Raw genomic sequence first — 17,979 nt, forward strand, 5'->3', positions numbered from 1 at the left:
CCCTACCCCTTTAAAATCCATTTTAGCTCCATCTCTTCGGTTAAATTAACAATGTCACCTCCTCTCATCTTTGGATAGATGACTTGTAATGCTTGAAAAAGAAAGGTGTGCTGTACCCCCGATTCAAGCATATGTTTGGAGATGGCACTATACTTTTCATTCCTGGCATAGGCATACTGATGGTCCCGTATTCTTTCCCTTAACGACCTGTTGGTCTTCCCAACATAGAAGGAATAGCAGGTTGTACAGTACGCCACATAGATGACATTCCTGGTGTTACAGTCAGCTGAGTGACGTATATACACACACACACACATATATATATATATATATATATATATATATATATATATATAAACATACACACAATTCTTTTAAAACAGATGGAAAGGTTACCAACAATGGTAAAGTTTACTGTAGAAAGTAAGGTAAACAAAGAAAAGGCCAATACCAACTATAAGAAAAAGAAATACCCTAATAAAGCATAGAAAAAAACTACCAGAAAGAGAGATCATACCTTTTTTACTCATAAAACCTATCAAAGGTAACCCAGAGATTGGAAGAATGCAATCCCAGCTGAATCATTAGAGTGGCAAACTACAGTTGAAGTAATGTAGCGGTAAGGGACATTATGGCTAAAGGGAGGAGCAAGAGAGTCAGATCCAAGAATCTAAAAGAAAACATCCGAGTCGGATGCAAGACCCATTCATTGAAGAATGAATGAAAATGACATCATCAAATCATATGCTTCTTAGCAAACAGTGTCACTGCCAAATGGCGTCATGACTCTCTTCAGTCTCTTTGCACTCCATGGAGTTAAAATAGGACATGCAAGTCTTTCTCTTACGATGTTAAGTTTTTACTGTGCACTTGAGTGCTACAGTTTGGTGTACTGTGCGCCTTTGATATAGGAGTGTATTTGAGTGCCACCGTTTAATGTTGAGTTTAATTTTCTTCTGGTGGTTCTATGTATCCTGGTTCTTTTTACTTTTAGGTATTATTGTCAATCTGACTGATGAGCATTCTCTCTATGAAAAACGACACGTGGCTGAAATGGCTTGTGACACTAATGTGCAGATGGGTGATTTCCCTACTTTGATACTTGATCAGTAAGAAAAAACAGGCAATGCCAAACATAAATGTGAACATGTTTAGTATTCCATATTTCAGCAGCCTAAATATGTCACAGGCCCATGGAGGGATGCCCTCTGTTAAAATTATTAATGTAAGTATACCCAGAAAAAGGAATTAATATAAATAGAGCCTTCCAACAAACAACATCTCTACAGTGAACCAGTTATCTACCTCTGGCTCAAAGAGTATAGTACTGAAGTTTCATAAATTTTCTAGTCAATGTTATTTCTCTAGCTCTGACGTTAACAGCATTCTTTAACATGTATATGTTTTAACTATTCACGAAGAGATTTCTAATGAAAAGGTAAAGAAAATTACAGAAAATCGCACTCTCTCCATTTATAACTTGTCATTCAGTTAAATGAAAAAAACTCACAAAGCAATGTAAACATACATTCTATTCTTGCTTACTGTCTCATCTACTAGTTACATCGTTTATATACTCAACTACACTAACAAGTGCCGGACTTTCATTAGGTATGACCAAGTCTCCTCAGAAAACAGTTTAATGAAACCTATTTATGATACTATAATGTAATAGTCACTACAGCAGAAACAATTCTGTTTAGGTTAAACTACTTACTGACAGTGTAAGTTACCTGCTTCAGAAACTTTTCATTTGTAATCTTGAAATTTCTTAACCATATAGATGCTTCAACAGGCTGGTCAAAGCGAGCTTGATTGTAAGAGGACTGCATTAGTTCTTTGCAGTTCTTCACCCACAAATGTGCTGAAAGTGATATGCTACAGTAAGTCAACAAAAATCAAGCCACAGTATGTAAACTTTTTAACACCACCATAAACCCTTTCGTCCTATAAAAATATGCACAAAACTTAGGGTCTAAATAAACTGTGCAATTTTTACTTGTCTTTTGTACTTTGGCTATTAAAGTCTCCACATCCAATGCCCCTCCTTGTTCTACCCTAAACATTGTGTCAGACTCCTAATTTCACAAACTATTTCAGGAAGAATGTCTGTACCTACCATCAGGAATATGCACTATCAGCCAACCCTGACTGGCACAGTAATGTAACGCATGGCATAAAGTCAGAGTCTTGCCTGTGCCTCTTTGCCCATCTGTAATAAAATGTTATGGTTAAGAAAATCATAAGATTATGGAATTTGTTTACAAAAGCAGCAATGGACACAGTATTAAAACATATGATGGTATTAAGATAACAGTATTAGCACATCCTGAACTTTTGTTAGTTGATGTACCAACACATTGGTCTACTCTAAACTGGAAAATTATAATACTGTGATAATAAATTTTAAAGACAAATAAAAATCAAGACATAAAAAGACAGACATTTTTTTTTAAGTAGTGAACTTGCAGCTGTCTGCTATACTGTCCATTTCCAACACCAGTCTCCTGCAAGCATATGTTTATTTAGTTGGACTTTATCCTACTAATTCTTTTGAGGCTCATGAAGGAAAGTACAGTTTTGTACCTACCATAAATGTAGATGTCCGAACTGGATAGCATCTGCAGTCATAACAAGTGGGTTGTCCTGTCGTCAGGCAGCCCTGCAGTCGGCCGGATTCCAAAGTCCGGGTCCGGCTTCGGCTGATGTCGCACTCCACCCGACGTCATCTCTGCTGGTCTTCGGGTATAAAAGCATCAGCCGACGCCATTTTCCTCAGTGTTTCTTGCCCCAGATGCCAGTAGCCCTCTTGCAGGGTAAAATTTGGATAGATGCCAATGTTTCCAAATAGATAGAGGTAAACACAACAATAAGCATATATGTACATATATACAAACAAATACACCATAAAGACTCCCCAACAGCTAGCTATTAGGAGGGTAAACACCCTAGGAGTACCACAGAGGGAAGGAGGGTAATCCTGACTGCAGATGCTATCCAGTTCGGACATCTACATTTATGGTAGGTACAAAACTGTACTATGTCCTTCATGGATGCATCTGCAGTCATAACAAGTGGGTAGAATACCATAGCCAACTAGGGAGGAGGATAAAGGTAGATTATGGTGTGTTTAAGATCCCTTGCAGTACAGCAGTGGCAAACCCTGCTCGGGATCTGGAATAAAGAGGCAAATTATAATGCTTGGCAAATGTATGCACGGAGGTCCAAGTAGCCGCCTCAATAATGTCTTTGGTTGCCACCCTCGTAAGAAGGCTGTGGTAGTGGCTGTTGCCCTTGTAGAATGAGGTCTTATGTTCTGTGGAATTGGTTTTCCATGGAAGGAGTAACAGTATCGTATGCAATTTCCTATCCATTTGGAGACTGTCTGTTTGGAAATAGCTTTTCCTTCCCTTCCTGTTGCATAGGCTACAAAAAGTTGGTCAGTCTTTCTGCTATTTTTGTTCTGTCCAAGTAGTAGCGTAGCTGTCTATGTACATCCAAGGTATGCAGTATTCTTTTCCCTCTGTTTTGTGGGTTGGGAAAGAAGGAAGGTAGGTGGATTGCCTGGTTTAAAGATACTCTGGATACCACCTTAGGCATAAATGTAGGATTAGTCCTCAAGGACACTCTATCTTGGTGGAAGATTAGGAAGGGTTGCACTGCCATTAAGGCCTGTAGTTCTGAAACCCTCCTTGCTGAAGTAATTGCCAGTAGGAAAGCAGTTTTCCATGACAGGTGTTGTAGGTCTGCTGTTGCTGCTGGTTCAAAGGGTGCTAGTGTCAACTTTTCTAGCACAAAGTTTAAGTCCCAAGCTGGTAATGGTGGTTTCCTTGGAGGTTTTACATTCTTGATTCCTCTGAGGAACTGCCTGAGCAAAGGGTGCGAAAAACAGGAGGATCAAAGCTGTATTCTGCTGAAATAGCTGATGCATGTATCTTGATGGAGGAGTAGGACAGGCCTGAATGAAGAAGTTCGGCCAGATACTCCAGAATGTTAGGCATATCTATGTTTGACACATCTTTTCCTCTTTCGGTACTCCAAATGACAAACCTTTTCCATTTTCCAGCATAGTTCTTTCTTGTTGAAGGTCTGCGTGCTTCAAGAATAATGTCTTTAACTCTTTGGGAAAGTTCTGGATTAACTGCTGCTATGTGATGTTCCATGCAGTCAGTTGCAGCGTTTTTAGGTTTGGATGTATGATGCTATAGTTGTTCTGAGTTAACATCAAAGGCATCAGGGGTATTGGCCACATGTTGTTCCGAGACATGCTCTTCAGTAGTGGGTACCAGTGTTGTCTTGGCCAGTTTGGGGCTATCAGGATTATCCTTGGACGTTCTTCCTTGATTTTTAGTAGTACCTTGTGTATCAAAGGAAGAGGAGGGAATGCATATGCTGTTAGGCCTTTCCAGTTGAAGGAGAGTGAGTCCACTTTCCATGCTAGTGGGTGGAATGTCCTTGTGCAGAATTTTTTGAGCTGGTGATTGAGAGGTGATGCGAATAGGTCTATCTGTGGCATTCCCCATTTCTTTGAGATGGTCTTGAAGATGTCCGGTGCAGCTTCCATTCGTGGGCATCCGAGTGGTTCTGCTTAGTATGTCTGCTAGAGTATTGTCTTTCCCGGTACAAATATTGCCTGTAACTGAATGTTGTAGCTGAGTGCCAGGGTCCACAGCTCCAAGGTCATTCTGCATAGGGGTATGAATGAGTGCCTCCCTGTTTGTTGATGTACCACATGACTGTGGTGTTGTCTGTCCTTATCATCAACTGGCCCTCTGAGGAATGGTTTGAACTTTTGGATTGCCAGTTTTACTGCCAGCATTTCTTTAGACTGATGTGCAGGTGAAGTTGATCCTGTGTCCACAATCCTTGCACGCATTTGTCCAGCATGTGGGCCCCATCCTAGGTCTGAAGCGTCTGTTGTGATGGTCTGGCTTGGTTGACATCTGCGGAAGGGCAGGCCTGGGTTTGACTGGCATGCCTGAGCCCACCATAGGAACTCCTGTTTTAAGCATGGAATTAGTGGGATTTCTGTTTCTAGACTGTGTCTGTGTTGGGACCATAAATTCTTTAGGTACCACTGTAGTTTCCTCATATGTAGTCTGGCAAATGGGACCAAGATTATGCATGATGCCATGAAGCCCAAGGCCTGTAGAAATTTTCTTGCTGTTAACTTGTTCAGTTTTGTTAGTGCCAAGAAGTAAAGAGGAAGTTCTTTTGTATTTCTGTAGTCAGGAATGCCATTTGTTGTACTGTGTCCAATTCCGCGCCCAAGAATGTCCTTGTTTGGGATGGTATCAGCCTTGACTTTTGTAAATTGACTGTGTATCCCAGTCCTTGTAGCAAGTAAATGACCCTTTGTAAATCTGTTGTCAGCTTGCTTTTGTTGTCCCCTTGTAGCAGGCAGTCGTCTAGGTATGGGTAAATTTGAATTCCCTGTAGTCTGCAATGGGCGATTACTGATGCCAGGCATTTTGTGAATACTCTGGGCGCAGTAGATAAGCCAAAGGGCAATGCTGAGAATTGATAGTGCTCTGATCCTGCAAGAAATCTGAGGTATCTTCTGCAGATTGGTCGAATTGGGACATGCAGGTATGCCTCCTTGAGATCTAGAGTTACCAGCCAAGACTCCTTGCCCAGCATGGGAAGAAGTTGCTGTAGGGTCAGCATTTTGAATTTTGGGACAATGATGTATGTATTTAAGGTGGACAGGTCGAGAATTGGTCTCCAACTTTTTCCTTTCTTGGAACTAGGAATAGTCTGGAGTAGAACCCTTTCCTTGTTCTGCTGTTGGCACTCTTTCCACAGCTCTCATGTTTGCTAACTCCATTATCTGGCGTGAGCCTCTGTTTTTGATTTGGAGGTAGATTTGGCATTCCTCTTTGACTGGTAAAGTGTGGAAGTGAAACCGTAACCTTGATCTATGGTTTGTAAAATCCACTTGTCTTTTGTTATGTAGTGCCAGTTCTTTGAAAATAAGGTTAACTTTCCGCCTAGAGGAGCTGCTATTTGTTCCCTTGTAGGCGGATTTAGGATTAAGTCACTGTGGTTGTGCTGATGTAGTGGCAGTGGCTGTGCCTCTGTTGTTACCTTGCCACTGTCGTCCTCTGTAGGCACCTCCTCTGGGTTGGTTTCTGCCTCTGGAACGTCTATTCCTGCCCCTTTGAAATTTTGTGGAGTCAGGAAAGGACCAATTTTTGGCAGGCCAGTTCCTGCTAAACCTTGGGGGTTGAACCTGCAGGAAATCTTTAACAGTTTGAACAGATTTTGCCTTTTCTTCCATTTTCTTCATAACCTGCTGGGCAGGTGTACCAAACAAACTTGTCTTGTCCATAGGAGCATCTAGCAACTTAGCTTTAACATGATCCGGTAAAGCTTGTTCCTTTAGCCATGCATGTCTTCTTATCACTGTGCCTGTCATGGCTGATCTAAATGAAGCCTCCAGTGCATCATAGCCACATTTTAAGGAATGGTTGCTAACCTGTTGTATGTTATTTACCATCTCTAATACATATTTCTTATCAAGAGATTCATCAGTAGTTAGCTTTTTAGTTAACTGATCAAGCATAAACTCTTGGTATTGTATCATGTGAAACTGACAGTTTAAAGCTCTAGCTGAGAGAGTAGCTGAAGTGTAGACCTTTTACCCCATCTGTCTAGTGACCTTGCTTCCCTTTCAGAAGGAATAGGGTTTTAGCTGTGGTTATGCTACTGCCTTGGGACCCTGGGATATAGTTTCTGGGTCTGCAAGAGGGGCCTTGTAAAGGTGGTGATGAGTATCTGGCACCCTGTAAAATCTGTCTGGTTTGGCAGGGGCTGGGGTAAAGAATCTGGAGCGAGCAAACATCATTGAAAGCATCATCCACCACAGAGAGAACAGGAGGTATAGCTAAGGGCCTGTGCTGTGGGAGGTGCAGAAAGGTCCTAAGTCTTATTCTGGAGTCTGAAAAATCCTGTTGCTGCCATTGGAACTGTTCTCGCATGGCATGCAAGGTTTCCCCAAAGGAGAATTCTTCTGGTGGGGAAGCAGCTGGAATGGATTCTTCAGCATCAGAATCTTCAAAATTGGAGAAGGGAGCCTCAGGCTGGTCAGTTATGTCTGATTCATCAGCAGAATCATCAGAAGACACTGGCTCAGGGCTCTGCCCTAGGTCTCTTCTCTGGGGCTGAGAGGCCCTGTCTGGGTGAGATTGAGATCCTCTAATTAAGGAAATTAAATCTTCTGCCAAAGAAAGCATTTGAGAACTAGAAGAGGGCCTGGATGAGGGGGTTTAACAGGCACTGATTTAGTAGTCTTGGCTGCTTTAGCCCTGGCGAAGGCCTTAATGGACATGGCTGCTGGAGGCCTAGCAGCACCACGTGCTGGGGTAGAGACATCCAAGGGATGGTGTCTGATAAGTCAACCACCGTAGTGGGTAAAATTTCTGAGGTCGATTCAAGAATTGTAGCAGGGGCCTCAGTTGTAAGAATAGGTTCAGCTGTACTTTGAGCAGTTTTCTCGGTTTCGGCGAAACCGAGACACTGGCGTTTGCTTTGCCGTGGTTTCGGCGAAACCGCGGACCGCGAGTGTCGGTCTTTATTTGCGTTTTTGAAGATTGGGTAGTCGGAGGATCCGGCGACATAATGCGCAAAATCAGTACCGAAAAACTGTTCTGCAAACTCCGACCGACGCCTAAGCCGCTCGGTTGAAAGAGGCACAGGCGAACAGGCTGCTACGTCGTGGGCTGGGCCTAAACAAGGCAGACAGTAAGAGTGGAAATCTTTATGAGGTATTTGTTTCCCACAGGTTAAACAATTGTTAACTTTTTCTGACATCGGCTGAGGCAAGAAAGAGTCCCCAACGGGTACCAGCTTTAGAAGTCTCCGAAGTAGTATTCGGTAGAAGTAATCTCTGGATCCGACCGACCGGCACTTGCGAACAGCTTCTGCTTCGGGCGCCACGCGGCAAGAAAGACTGAGGAAAATGGCGTCGGCTGATGCTTTTATACCCGAAGACCAGCAGAGATGACGTCGGGTGGAGTGCGACATCAGCCGAAGCCGGACCCGGACTTTGGAATCCGGCCGACTGCAGGGCTGCCTGACAACAGGACAACCCACTTGTTATGACTGCAGATGCATCCATGAAGGACATCAGTGGGAAGTGCCTAACCCTGAACAAAGATGAATCAGTAAACAGTCTGATAACACGGGATAGAAAGAACCACCAAGGGCAAGAACAGCGAGCTGACATCATTTGGTGAAAACAGCTTCTCTGAAGTTCTATTATACAGGTAAGAAGGCATGGAAATGTACATTCTTCACTCTTGTCACCTGCCTTGGTTTGTCATGTACAAAGTTGTTTAATGCACTTTAAATAATACCTTTATATGTAAACATTAATGTTTGCTATATCACAGCTGATGCACATTATTACCTAAACAGTAGTCAGTCGGTACATTTCACCATTAATGATCAACATTTTGAAACTGTATCTACTAAATCAGAGCAGTTCATATATGCTTTTGCTGAGTTCTGCTTGATATGTTACCACTTTTGTTTTACTATCCTTTAACAGATGTGATATTGTTATTTAATGAGTTTGACTGCATTTTTTGCAGAGGTCATAGTTAAAAATGGTCCTTGGATCAATGGAGAACACAGTAGAATTGTGAGCAAATTGCGGTAAGGAATACAGATGCCAGACGTTCCAAGATGGCTGCACACTGATCAATACCCAAACTTCAGCTCTCCTAATGTGAATAAAAATGAAACAAGGGACAGGAACTTGGTCACTTTCTGTAAATTCAGTTACTGGCTAGAAAGTACACTGTCTGGATGGCAGCAAAAAGGAAACTAAGAGAGCCTGAAACAAAATCATCTGGGACAGGTGAAGAGAAAACAGTGACTGGGAAGAATCCTGCAGCTATTCAGCAAAAAGCAGTTAAAGTTCCAGCTGTGGTGTGAGACAGCTTCCAGTAATCTAGAGGGAAAAAAATGCTTTTGCTATAATTATTTCTGCCAATCAATTGTATACTTATGTAATTATTTTGTATTTCCACTTTTCTTGTGGACTATGTAATTATTTTGTATTTCTACTGTTCTTGTGGACTATTTGTATAATTTTTTTTCTTTTTATAGTCTCGGAGCTTTTCTCCTTGGGCCTCTACTGAAAATGGACATATATCCAGTTAGACTAGCCCGGTCAACAAATGTAAAATAAATAAATAAAAATAAATAAGCATGTATGCGCAGAGCTGTTTAAAATAAAAGAAACACTGAAGGAATATATTAACTCAAATATAGGATTGGAAAAATGGAAGAAGCTTTAAACAGATGAGTTGATAAAATTGCAAAAATCAGTGGTTGAAATGAAGAAAAGTCTGGCTGAATAGAAGACTGGTTAAGAAGAGCAGTTTCAAAAAAGATAGAATTAGAGGACAAAGCACAAAGGGAAAATCTGAGATTTTTTTGCTGTACCAGAGAAACTAGAAAGCACAAACAAGCAACTGGACTGATTTGTCAATTGAAAAGGCACATCGTTTGTGCGCTCCGCACCTGGCCATGAGAAGGCAGACAAATACCTGTATTAGTAACCATACCAGAAAAAGAGAGTTGATCCTGACAAAATTGTGGCAAAAAGGCAAAGTATTAAAAACTGCAGATAGAATATTTATGGAAAATAATTATTCATTGTCCACCAGGCAAAAGACAGAAGCAAATTTATCCCAGCAATCAGAGAATGTCAAGAGGTAAGTGTGAGGTTCAAGCTGCTGTATCCAGCTGTTTGTAGAATATTTTTTCCTGGAAGATCAAAATGTTTGGATGCACCGCGGGCTAGGGAGGAAATAAAGTTTGTCTAAAAACAAGTGAACCACCAATCAAGGGACTTGGCTTCTCATCCTTCTGACAAGTGAAACCTTTTCCACTGTTCAAAAGGAAAATGCTTAAGAAAAAGAGAAAAGCACAGGAGTTGACTAAAAGAATCGGGAGTAGTTTGGAAATTAACCAGAATCCGGAGTTGGGAGATGGAGATGAATGGAAAGAAGACCAGCAACACAGAAATTAGTTAATAAATCTCAGACTGCAAAGCATCAGTTGCTTTTTTGAGACATGGCTGTATAAGAAAAAGCGGAGAGAGTAGACTTTTGCTGATTTTGTTAAACTTGTAGGGAACTGAAAAACATTTGCCTCACTTCATGTTAACGTTTGAGTGGACAATGAGGGGAGGAAGAAGATAATCTAACTAATACAATTTCCATTCTTAACAGTACTTCTATGAAACATTTCACAATATAAATTGCATGTTTTATAGTAAAATATATTAGTTCTTGTATGTGATAAAGTTGGTAATGTAAACGGATGCCTTTTTCTTCTACTGCTTATATTTCTTTCTTCTTTAGTATTAAGAAATGTAAGCATTACAAAGTAAAAGAGAAAAATAGCTAAACAAAAGTATGTTTAAGTTAACAGGCTGTAATCTTGGGATGCTGAGGTGGGAGATGGGGCGCAAAAGCACACAGATCATAATATATGTAGAGCTGGCATGTTTTCTATTAATTCTGCATTGGTACATGTCTGTACTAAGACCCTTGGCTTAATCTAATAAGTTTTAAGTGGAAAGAAGTAAATATGAGAACACAGAAAATAAAAAAAAGTTTTCCTTCAGCAATAAATGTTTCGACTTGTATTTCAGGCAGGAACAAAGGACTAAATTTTTCTCTTCTGTTTCCGTGGAAACAAGCTCATAATAGGGCAATAAAAAGCCTGAACAATAGTTTCTTCCAGGCTAAAGTCAATGATTTTAAAAACATGCATATTACTTTCAAATCTAGGAGGGGAATATAGATAAACACACACACACAAAAAACAATAAGTGTAAGTAGAAGCACTTACAGTAACATGCATCTTAACATGGATAACTTGAATTTCAAGTCAATTAGGGCCTATTTTAGCAGCTGCCTTTTGGGACAAATGCTGCTGTTAGGAGAGCTAAACTTCATTGTTTGAAGATGTACATAGTTATGTGTGTTTGTATTAAGTTAGCAGGTTCTGTGGGTGTGCTTGTTTTTGTTTGTAGGTTATTAAAACAAAAAGTCTTGTAAAATGTTACAGATGCCAATGGTGATAAGAAAAAAATTGTAGAAAGGATTAACCTGGCAAACATTAGTGGGTACCTGTACCACAAAAGCTGAAAAGAGACATTTTAAAAAGCCACCGTATACAACAGGTGGGAATAATGACTTCTTACTATAACAGTAACACTTTCCATATTTTTTGGAATGTGAATGGATTCACAGGTAAAGACAAAAAGGAAATATTTAATGATATTAAGAAATGCAGGGTGCAAATAGCAATGCTACATGAAACATGTCTGAAAAGAAATGAGCGTGTGAATTTGATAAAGGATTTCAGGATGACTATTCCACAGATCATCAAAGACAAAGAAAAAGTGCTTGTATTACTTGCTAGATGAACTCCACTAAAGACAGAAGAGGAAAAATAATAACGGCAGATTTGAGTAAGTAAGGGGCTACTGGAAAGGGATGAGGACATGTATTTATATTTCATCTAAAACTGCTATTATGGAGCTATAAAAATTTTAGGAGAAAATCATCTTTCAGCAGGGAATATTACAGGTAGGGACTGAAACTTGATTTGCAACAATGAAAATATATATGGGGGCATAAAATGGGTAAATACAACAAAACAGGATACATTTCTGAAGAAATTTATGAAAATATTTGGTATGAAAGATGTGAATTCAGTAGTAGCAAATCTGAGAATTTACAGATTCCCAGCGGTGCAAAGTTCAATTGTGTAAACGGAACTTACCACAGCAGTAGATGTGAGAATTATCACTGCTGCAGTAGCCGTAACTAAATGGGTTATATCCTGTCAAGAATTTAACAGCAGACCAGCTTCCAAAGCTTCAAAGCAACTTCCACATGCCCAAACTGTCAAGCAGCTGAAGGTAAGCTGAATAAAAGACAAGTTTGAGTGCAAAGATTTTCACACCATTCCTGCCTGTAGAGAGGGAGGCTATACCTTGAAAGGACAAGGACAGGAATAGCAATATGTAAATATCCACACCCTAGCATAAAAAAACATACCAAAAAACAAGGGAGATGGAGGGAGGGGATGGCTACTGCAGCAGTGATCATTCAAACATCTTCTGTTATAGTAACTTCAAATTACAAAACTGTACTATGTTCTTTATACTGATCACTGCTGCAGCAGCCTTTAGCTATATGGTTAGATTACCACAGCTAACAATATTTAGGAGGTGGAAGGAGAAGGGTCCAGGAGCCCCTTGAGAAAAGTCCTGGCAAAGCGTGATCTAGACCTAAAGAAGGAATCTGGCTTTTAGTGCTTTGTAAAAGTATGTAGTGAGGACCAGGTAGCAGCTTCTAGAATACTTCTTGAATCCAACTCTTTCTACAAAGCCATAGAAGAAGCCAAGGTGCTTGTAGAGTGGGCCTTGACCCTGCCTGGTAATAGACTTGTCACAGTGAGTATTTTTAGCAATGGTTGTCCCTTCTTCCCTTCACAAGAAATTAACAATTGATCCTATGATCCGAAAGCTTTAGTTCTGTCAAGAGAGTACATGAGCTGTCTGTGTACATCCAAGGTACAGAGCATCCTTTCTCCCTCAGTTTTAGGCACAAGAAAGAAAACCATGGATAGTATGACTTAAAGTAAACACAGGCACTACTTCAAGAATAAAAGGAGGATTAGTTCTCAAAGAAACCCTGTACTTGTGGATAATGAGGTAGGGCTGAATCACCATAAGAGCTTGCAACTCAGACACCCTTCTTACAAAGGTGAGAGCAATAAGTAAAACTGTTTTCCATGTTATGAACATCAAGTCAGCCAGATTAGCTGGTTCAAATGGAACAAGATTCCAAAGACAGGCCACCAGTTTATCTAGAAGCCTCTTATGTAAAACCCCTTTCAAGAACATTTTGACATGTGACTGCCTTGATAGAGGAGGATCCATGGGCAGACACGCTGAAATGGATAATAAATGAACCTTGACAGAGGAATAAAAAAGGCCATAGGACAGCAAAACACACAAATAGTGTAATACCAGAGAACAAAAGTACAGTTGTGTGCACTTACCATAAATGTAGATGTTCGAGTGTATTCACTGTTGCAGTCATCACACTTGGGTTATCTACCTGCAGGTAGCCCTCAGTCGGGCCGAATACCAGAGTCTTGGGATTTCTGCGTTGGATGCTGTCACTTCTTCCATGATGTCAGGTAGTCAGGGGTATAAAACAGGCAGCCAACGCCATTACATCAGTTTCTCTTGCCCCAAATGTCAGGAGCTCCCCAAATAGGACGCTAGTATATGGCGGAGAACACCACCAGTAAAAAGTAAATATCACTGCCAGTAAAAATGGCCATAGAAAGGAGAGGTACAAAGGATAAATAAAACCAGGGGGCTAGAAGGAGGGAAACCAGGACTGTAACAGTGAATACACTCGAACATCTACATTTATGGCACGTGTACACAACTGTACTATGTTCTTTGTCTTTCACTGTTGCAATCATCACACTTGAGTTGATTCCCAAAGCTGAGGAAGGGTGGAGGCAGTCAAGTATTAGGACTGGCCAGCAGGCCTTGTAAGACTGCTGTAGCAAATCCAGCTCTGGATTTAGAAAAAATAGGTAAGTGGTAATGCTTGGTAAAGGTGTGTACAGAACTCCAGGTTGCAGCTTCCAGAATGTCCCTGGTAGGAACTCCCCTAAGAAATGCTGTAGAGGTGGAAGTAGCCCTAGTGGAATGTGGTCTGATCCCCTGTGGGGTAGGTTTTCCATGATGCTTGTAGCAGAAATGGATGAAATGTGCTATCCATCTGGAAATGGTTTGTTTTGAAATGGCCTTGCCCTCTACCTCTGTAGCAAAGCTGACTAGCAGCTGGTCAGATTTTCTGAAAGGTTTAGCCCTGTCAAGATAGAACCTGAGCTGTCTGTGCACATCCAAGGAGTGCTGGATCCTTTCCCCTTTATTCTGAGATTTAGGGAAGAAGGCTGGCAAATGGATGGATTGGTTTAGAGCCAGACTGGACACCACCTTAGGCATAAAGGACGGGTTAGTCCTGAGGGAAACCCTGTCAGAGTGGAAAATAATGAAGGGTTCCACAGCCATTAGCGCCTGTAACTCAGACACTCTTCTTGCTGAAGTTATGGCTAAAAGCAAGGCTGTTTTCAAAGAAAGGAATTTTAACTCTGCTGAAGCAGCAGGTTCAAAAGGGGGAAGTGTGAGCTTCTCCAGTACAAAGTTAAGGTCCCAGGCAGGGGTGGGTGCTCTCCTAGGGGGCCTTAAATTGTTAGCCCCTCTCAGGAACTGTTTGATGAGAGGGTGAGAAAATAGAGGTGGCTCAGTATTATAATGAGCTGAGATGGCAGGGGCATGAATCTTAATGGAGGAGAAGGATAGGCCTCTGTGGAGTAGCTCTGCTAGGTAATCCACGATTAGAGGTAAGGATGGCACTGCCCTTTCCTTTTCTTAGACGGATTCCAATAACAATATCTTTTCCACTTTTCAGCATTGGATTTCCTGGTACTAGGCCTTTTGGCTTCAAAAATGACATCCAGCACCTCTTTGCTGAGGGTGTATTCAGGGGATAAGCTAGGCTGCAAGGTTTAGGGTTTGCAACAGTAGATGCAAAATCTGTCCCTCCTGCAGAGACAGCAGGGTAGGAGTCTGGTGAAGGTGCCAGGGTGGCACTGTTGTCAGACTGTGTAAGAGTGGGTACCAATGCTGACGTGGCCAGTCTGGGGCAATAAGAATTGCCCTTGGCTTGTCCTGTTTGATCATGAGTAGTATTTTTGAGAGGAGGGGCAGAGGGAGAAAGGCATAAATTCAGAGTTTTTTTCCATTGGAATGATAGGACATCCACCTTCCAGGCCCTGCTGTGAGGGTTCCTGGTGCAAAATTTGCTCAACTGGTGGTTCTCGGGGGAGGCAAAGAGGTCCACGTCCAATATCCCCCACCTCTGGATTAGAAGGTTGAAGGTGTTGGGCTCCAATTTCCACTCGTGTGGGTCTAGGAGATTTCTGCTTAAGTCATCTGCCAATGAATTTTGTTTGCCTGGCAGGAATTGAGCTTGTACATGCACTTGGTTGCTCAAGGCTGTGTTCCACAGGGCCATGGCTAACCTGCAGAGTGGGTAGGAATGGGTTCCCCCTGAATGTTTATGTACCACATAACTGTGGTGTTGTCTGTTTTTATCAGCAGCTGTCCTGGAAGGATTAGGTATTTGAAGGCTGTCAGAGCATTCTGTACAGCTAGCATCTCTTTTTGATTGATGTGCAGCCTGGGCTCCATTGGCCCTGAATGCATTTGCCTGTTATGTGAGCCCCCCCCCCCATGCATAGCCTGATGCATCTGTTGTCAGGGTTTGGGCGGCGAGGGGTTGAGTGAAAGACAGTCCCTTGTTGTGGTTGCATGCTTCTGCTCACCAAAGGAACACTCCCCTTAGACAAGGTGTGATTGGAATGATTGTTTCCAGGTCCTGAGAATGTTGGCACCAAAGGCTTTTTAAGTACCGCTGAAGTTTCCTCATATGCAGTCTTGCATATGGAATTAGCAGAATACATGAGGCCATGAATCCTAGGGCTTGCAGTACTATCCTTGCAGATAGCAGGGTTCTGGTGGCCATTTGTTTGAAGTAGCTGGTCAGATGCACCTGTTTTTCTGGAGTGAGAAATGCCATTTGGGAAGTTGTGTCCAAGCTTGCTCCCAGGAATACAATCTTTTGACTGGGCACCAGTTGTGATTTCTTTTCATTGATAGTGTACCCCAATGAAGTGAGAAGGCTTTTTACAAATGCCAGGTGCTGAAGGAGCAATTCCTGACTGTCTGCCTGAATCAGGCAATTGTCCAAGTACGGGAAAATTCGGATATTTCTCTGCTTGCAATATGCAATGACTGGAGCCAGGCACTTTGTGAATACTCTGGGTGCAGTAGATAAGCCAATGGGAAGTGCAGAGAACTGATAGTGCATTGAACCTGCCCTGAAACATAGACATTTCCTGCATGACTCCCTTATGGGGATGTACAGATAAGCTTCTTTTAAGTCTAGAGTGACTAACCAGGCATCCTTGGCTAGCACATGGAGAAGCTGTTGCAGGGTAAGCATCTTAAATTTTGGGACCACCAGAAAGGTGTTAAGAATTGATAGATCCAGGATTGGGCGCCAAGAGCCCTCTTTTCTAGGTACCAAGAAAAGTCTGGAGTAGAAACCATGCCACCTTTGTTCTACTGGAACAGGTTGAATAGCTCTGATATTGAGCAGAAGTACTTGCTTTTGAGCCTCTGCCCACTGGTTTGGACCAAGGTCTGGAAACTCACTTGGGGTTGGCAGTGAATGGAAGTAGAATCTGTACCCCTGGGATACAATGTTTAGGACCCATCGGTCCTGAGTACTGGACATCCAGTTTTTTGCATGAAGGGCAAGTTTTCCTCCTAGGGGCACAAGTAACTGGGCAAGGCTGGGAACGATAACTGAAAAGTCATAGTGAGCTTTTTCCATAAGGGGGCAGCTTACCACTCCTTGTTTTTGAGATGGGAGCACTCTCCATTGTTTAGATCTCTGCATACCCTGAGACTGTAGTCTGGGTGGCCTGTTTCCCTTGGATTTGGACTGAGAAGCCCTGGAAGGGGCTGGAGAGGACCAGTTTTTAGAAGGCCAATGCCTACTGAATGTAGGTGGCTGCACTTGCAATAATTCTTTAACAGTTTGCAAAGATTTAGCTTTTTCTCCCATCTTTTTAAGAACCTCTTCTGCTTTGGTGCCAAACAAACAGTCATTATTTAAAGGAGCGTCTAGTAATTTTGATTTGACATGATCTGGAAATGTTTGTTATTTCAGCCAAGCATGCCTTCTCAGTACAGACCCAGTGACTGCAGACCTGTAAGATGCTTCTAGGGCATCAAAGCCACACTGCAAAGTATGCTTACTAATTTGGTTTGTAGAATGCATTAACTCTTGTAAATCTTTACTTTCTGCACAATCTGGAAGTAACCCCATTTTTGTTTAATTAGTTCCATAATATGTTGCTGGTACTTCAACATGTGAAAAGTACAGTTTTGTACCTACCATAAATGTAGATGTCCGATAGGAATGCATCTGCAGTCCTAACAAATGGGTTGTCCTGTCGTCAGGCAGCCCCTCGGTTGGCCGGATTCCAAAGTCTGGGTCTGGCTTCGGCTGGTGTCGCACTTCACCCGACGTCATAGCTGCAGTTATTCGGGTATAAAGGCATCAGCCGACGCCATTTTCCTCAGTGTTTCTTGCCCCAGATGCCAGGTGCCCTCTTGGAAGGCTAAATTTGGATAAATGCCAATGATTCCAAATAATAGAGAGTAAACACAAATAATAAGCATGTATGTACATATATACAAACAAATACACCATAATAGATCCCCCCCAGCTAGCTATAAGGTGGGTAAATACCCTAGGAGTACCACAGAGGGGAAGGCGGGTGGGTAATCCTGACTGCAGATGCATTCCTATCGGACATCTACATTTATGGTAGGTACAAAACTGTACTATGTCCTTCAAGGATGCATCTGCAGTCCTAACAAATGGGTAGAATACCATAGCCAAACTAGGGGAGGAGGTAACAGGATAGTTTATGGTGTAGATAGAATCCCTTGCAGAACAGCAGAGGCAAAACCTGCTCGGGATCTAGAGTATAAAGGTAAATTATAATGCTTGGCAAATGTATGCACGGAGGTCCAAGTAGCAGCCTCTATAATGTCCTTGGTAGCCACTCCTCTTAAGAAGGCTGTGGTAGTGGCTGTGGCCCTTGTAGAGTGAGGCCTGATGTTTTCTGGAGTTTTCTTTTCATGATGAGAGTAACAAAATCTAATGCAATTTCCTATCCACTTTGAGATTGTCTGTTTTGAAATTGCTTTTCCTTCCCTTCCTGGTGCATATGCTACCAGTAGTTGATCAGTTTTTCTGTTGCTCTTGGTTCTGTCCAGGTAGT

General features: G+C 41.9%; 1 protein-coding gene across 3 annotated transcripts in view; it reads right to left on the minus strand.

The window, feature by feature from the left end:
* Positions 1 to 17,979, minus strand: part of DAP3 (death associated protein 3) — a 1,113,059-nt gene that overhangs the window by 738,936 nt on the left and 356,144 nt on the right. For all 3 annotated transcript variants that reach the window (XM_044080167.1, XM_044080166.1, XM_044080165.1), the window contains exons 6-7: positions 2,120 to 2,212; positions 1,734 to 1,864 (exon numbers count right to left, since the gene is read on the minus strand). In XM_044080167.1, the coding sequence (XP_043936102.1) occupies positions 1,734 to 1,864; positions 2,120 to 2,212 (224 nt within the window). The remainder of the gene's footprint in view (positions 1 to 1,733; positions 1,865 to 2,119; positions 2,213 to 17,979) is intronic.

This window comes from Protopterus annectens, chromosome 8.part0 (assembly GCF_019279795.1).
Source record: "Protopterus annectens isolate FY-2018-M chromosome 8.part0, PAN1.0, whole genome shotgun sequence".
Classification (NCBI taxonomy): domain Eukaryota; kingdom Metazoa; phylum Chordata; order Ceratodontiformes; family Protopteridae; genus Protopterus; species Protopterus annectens.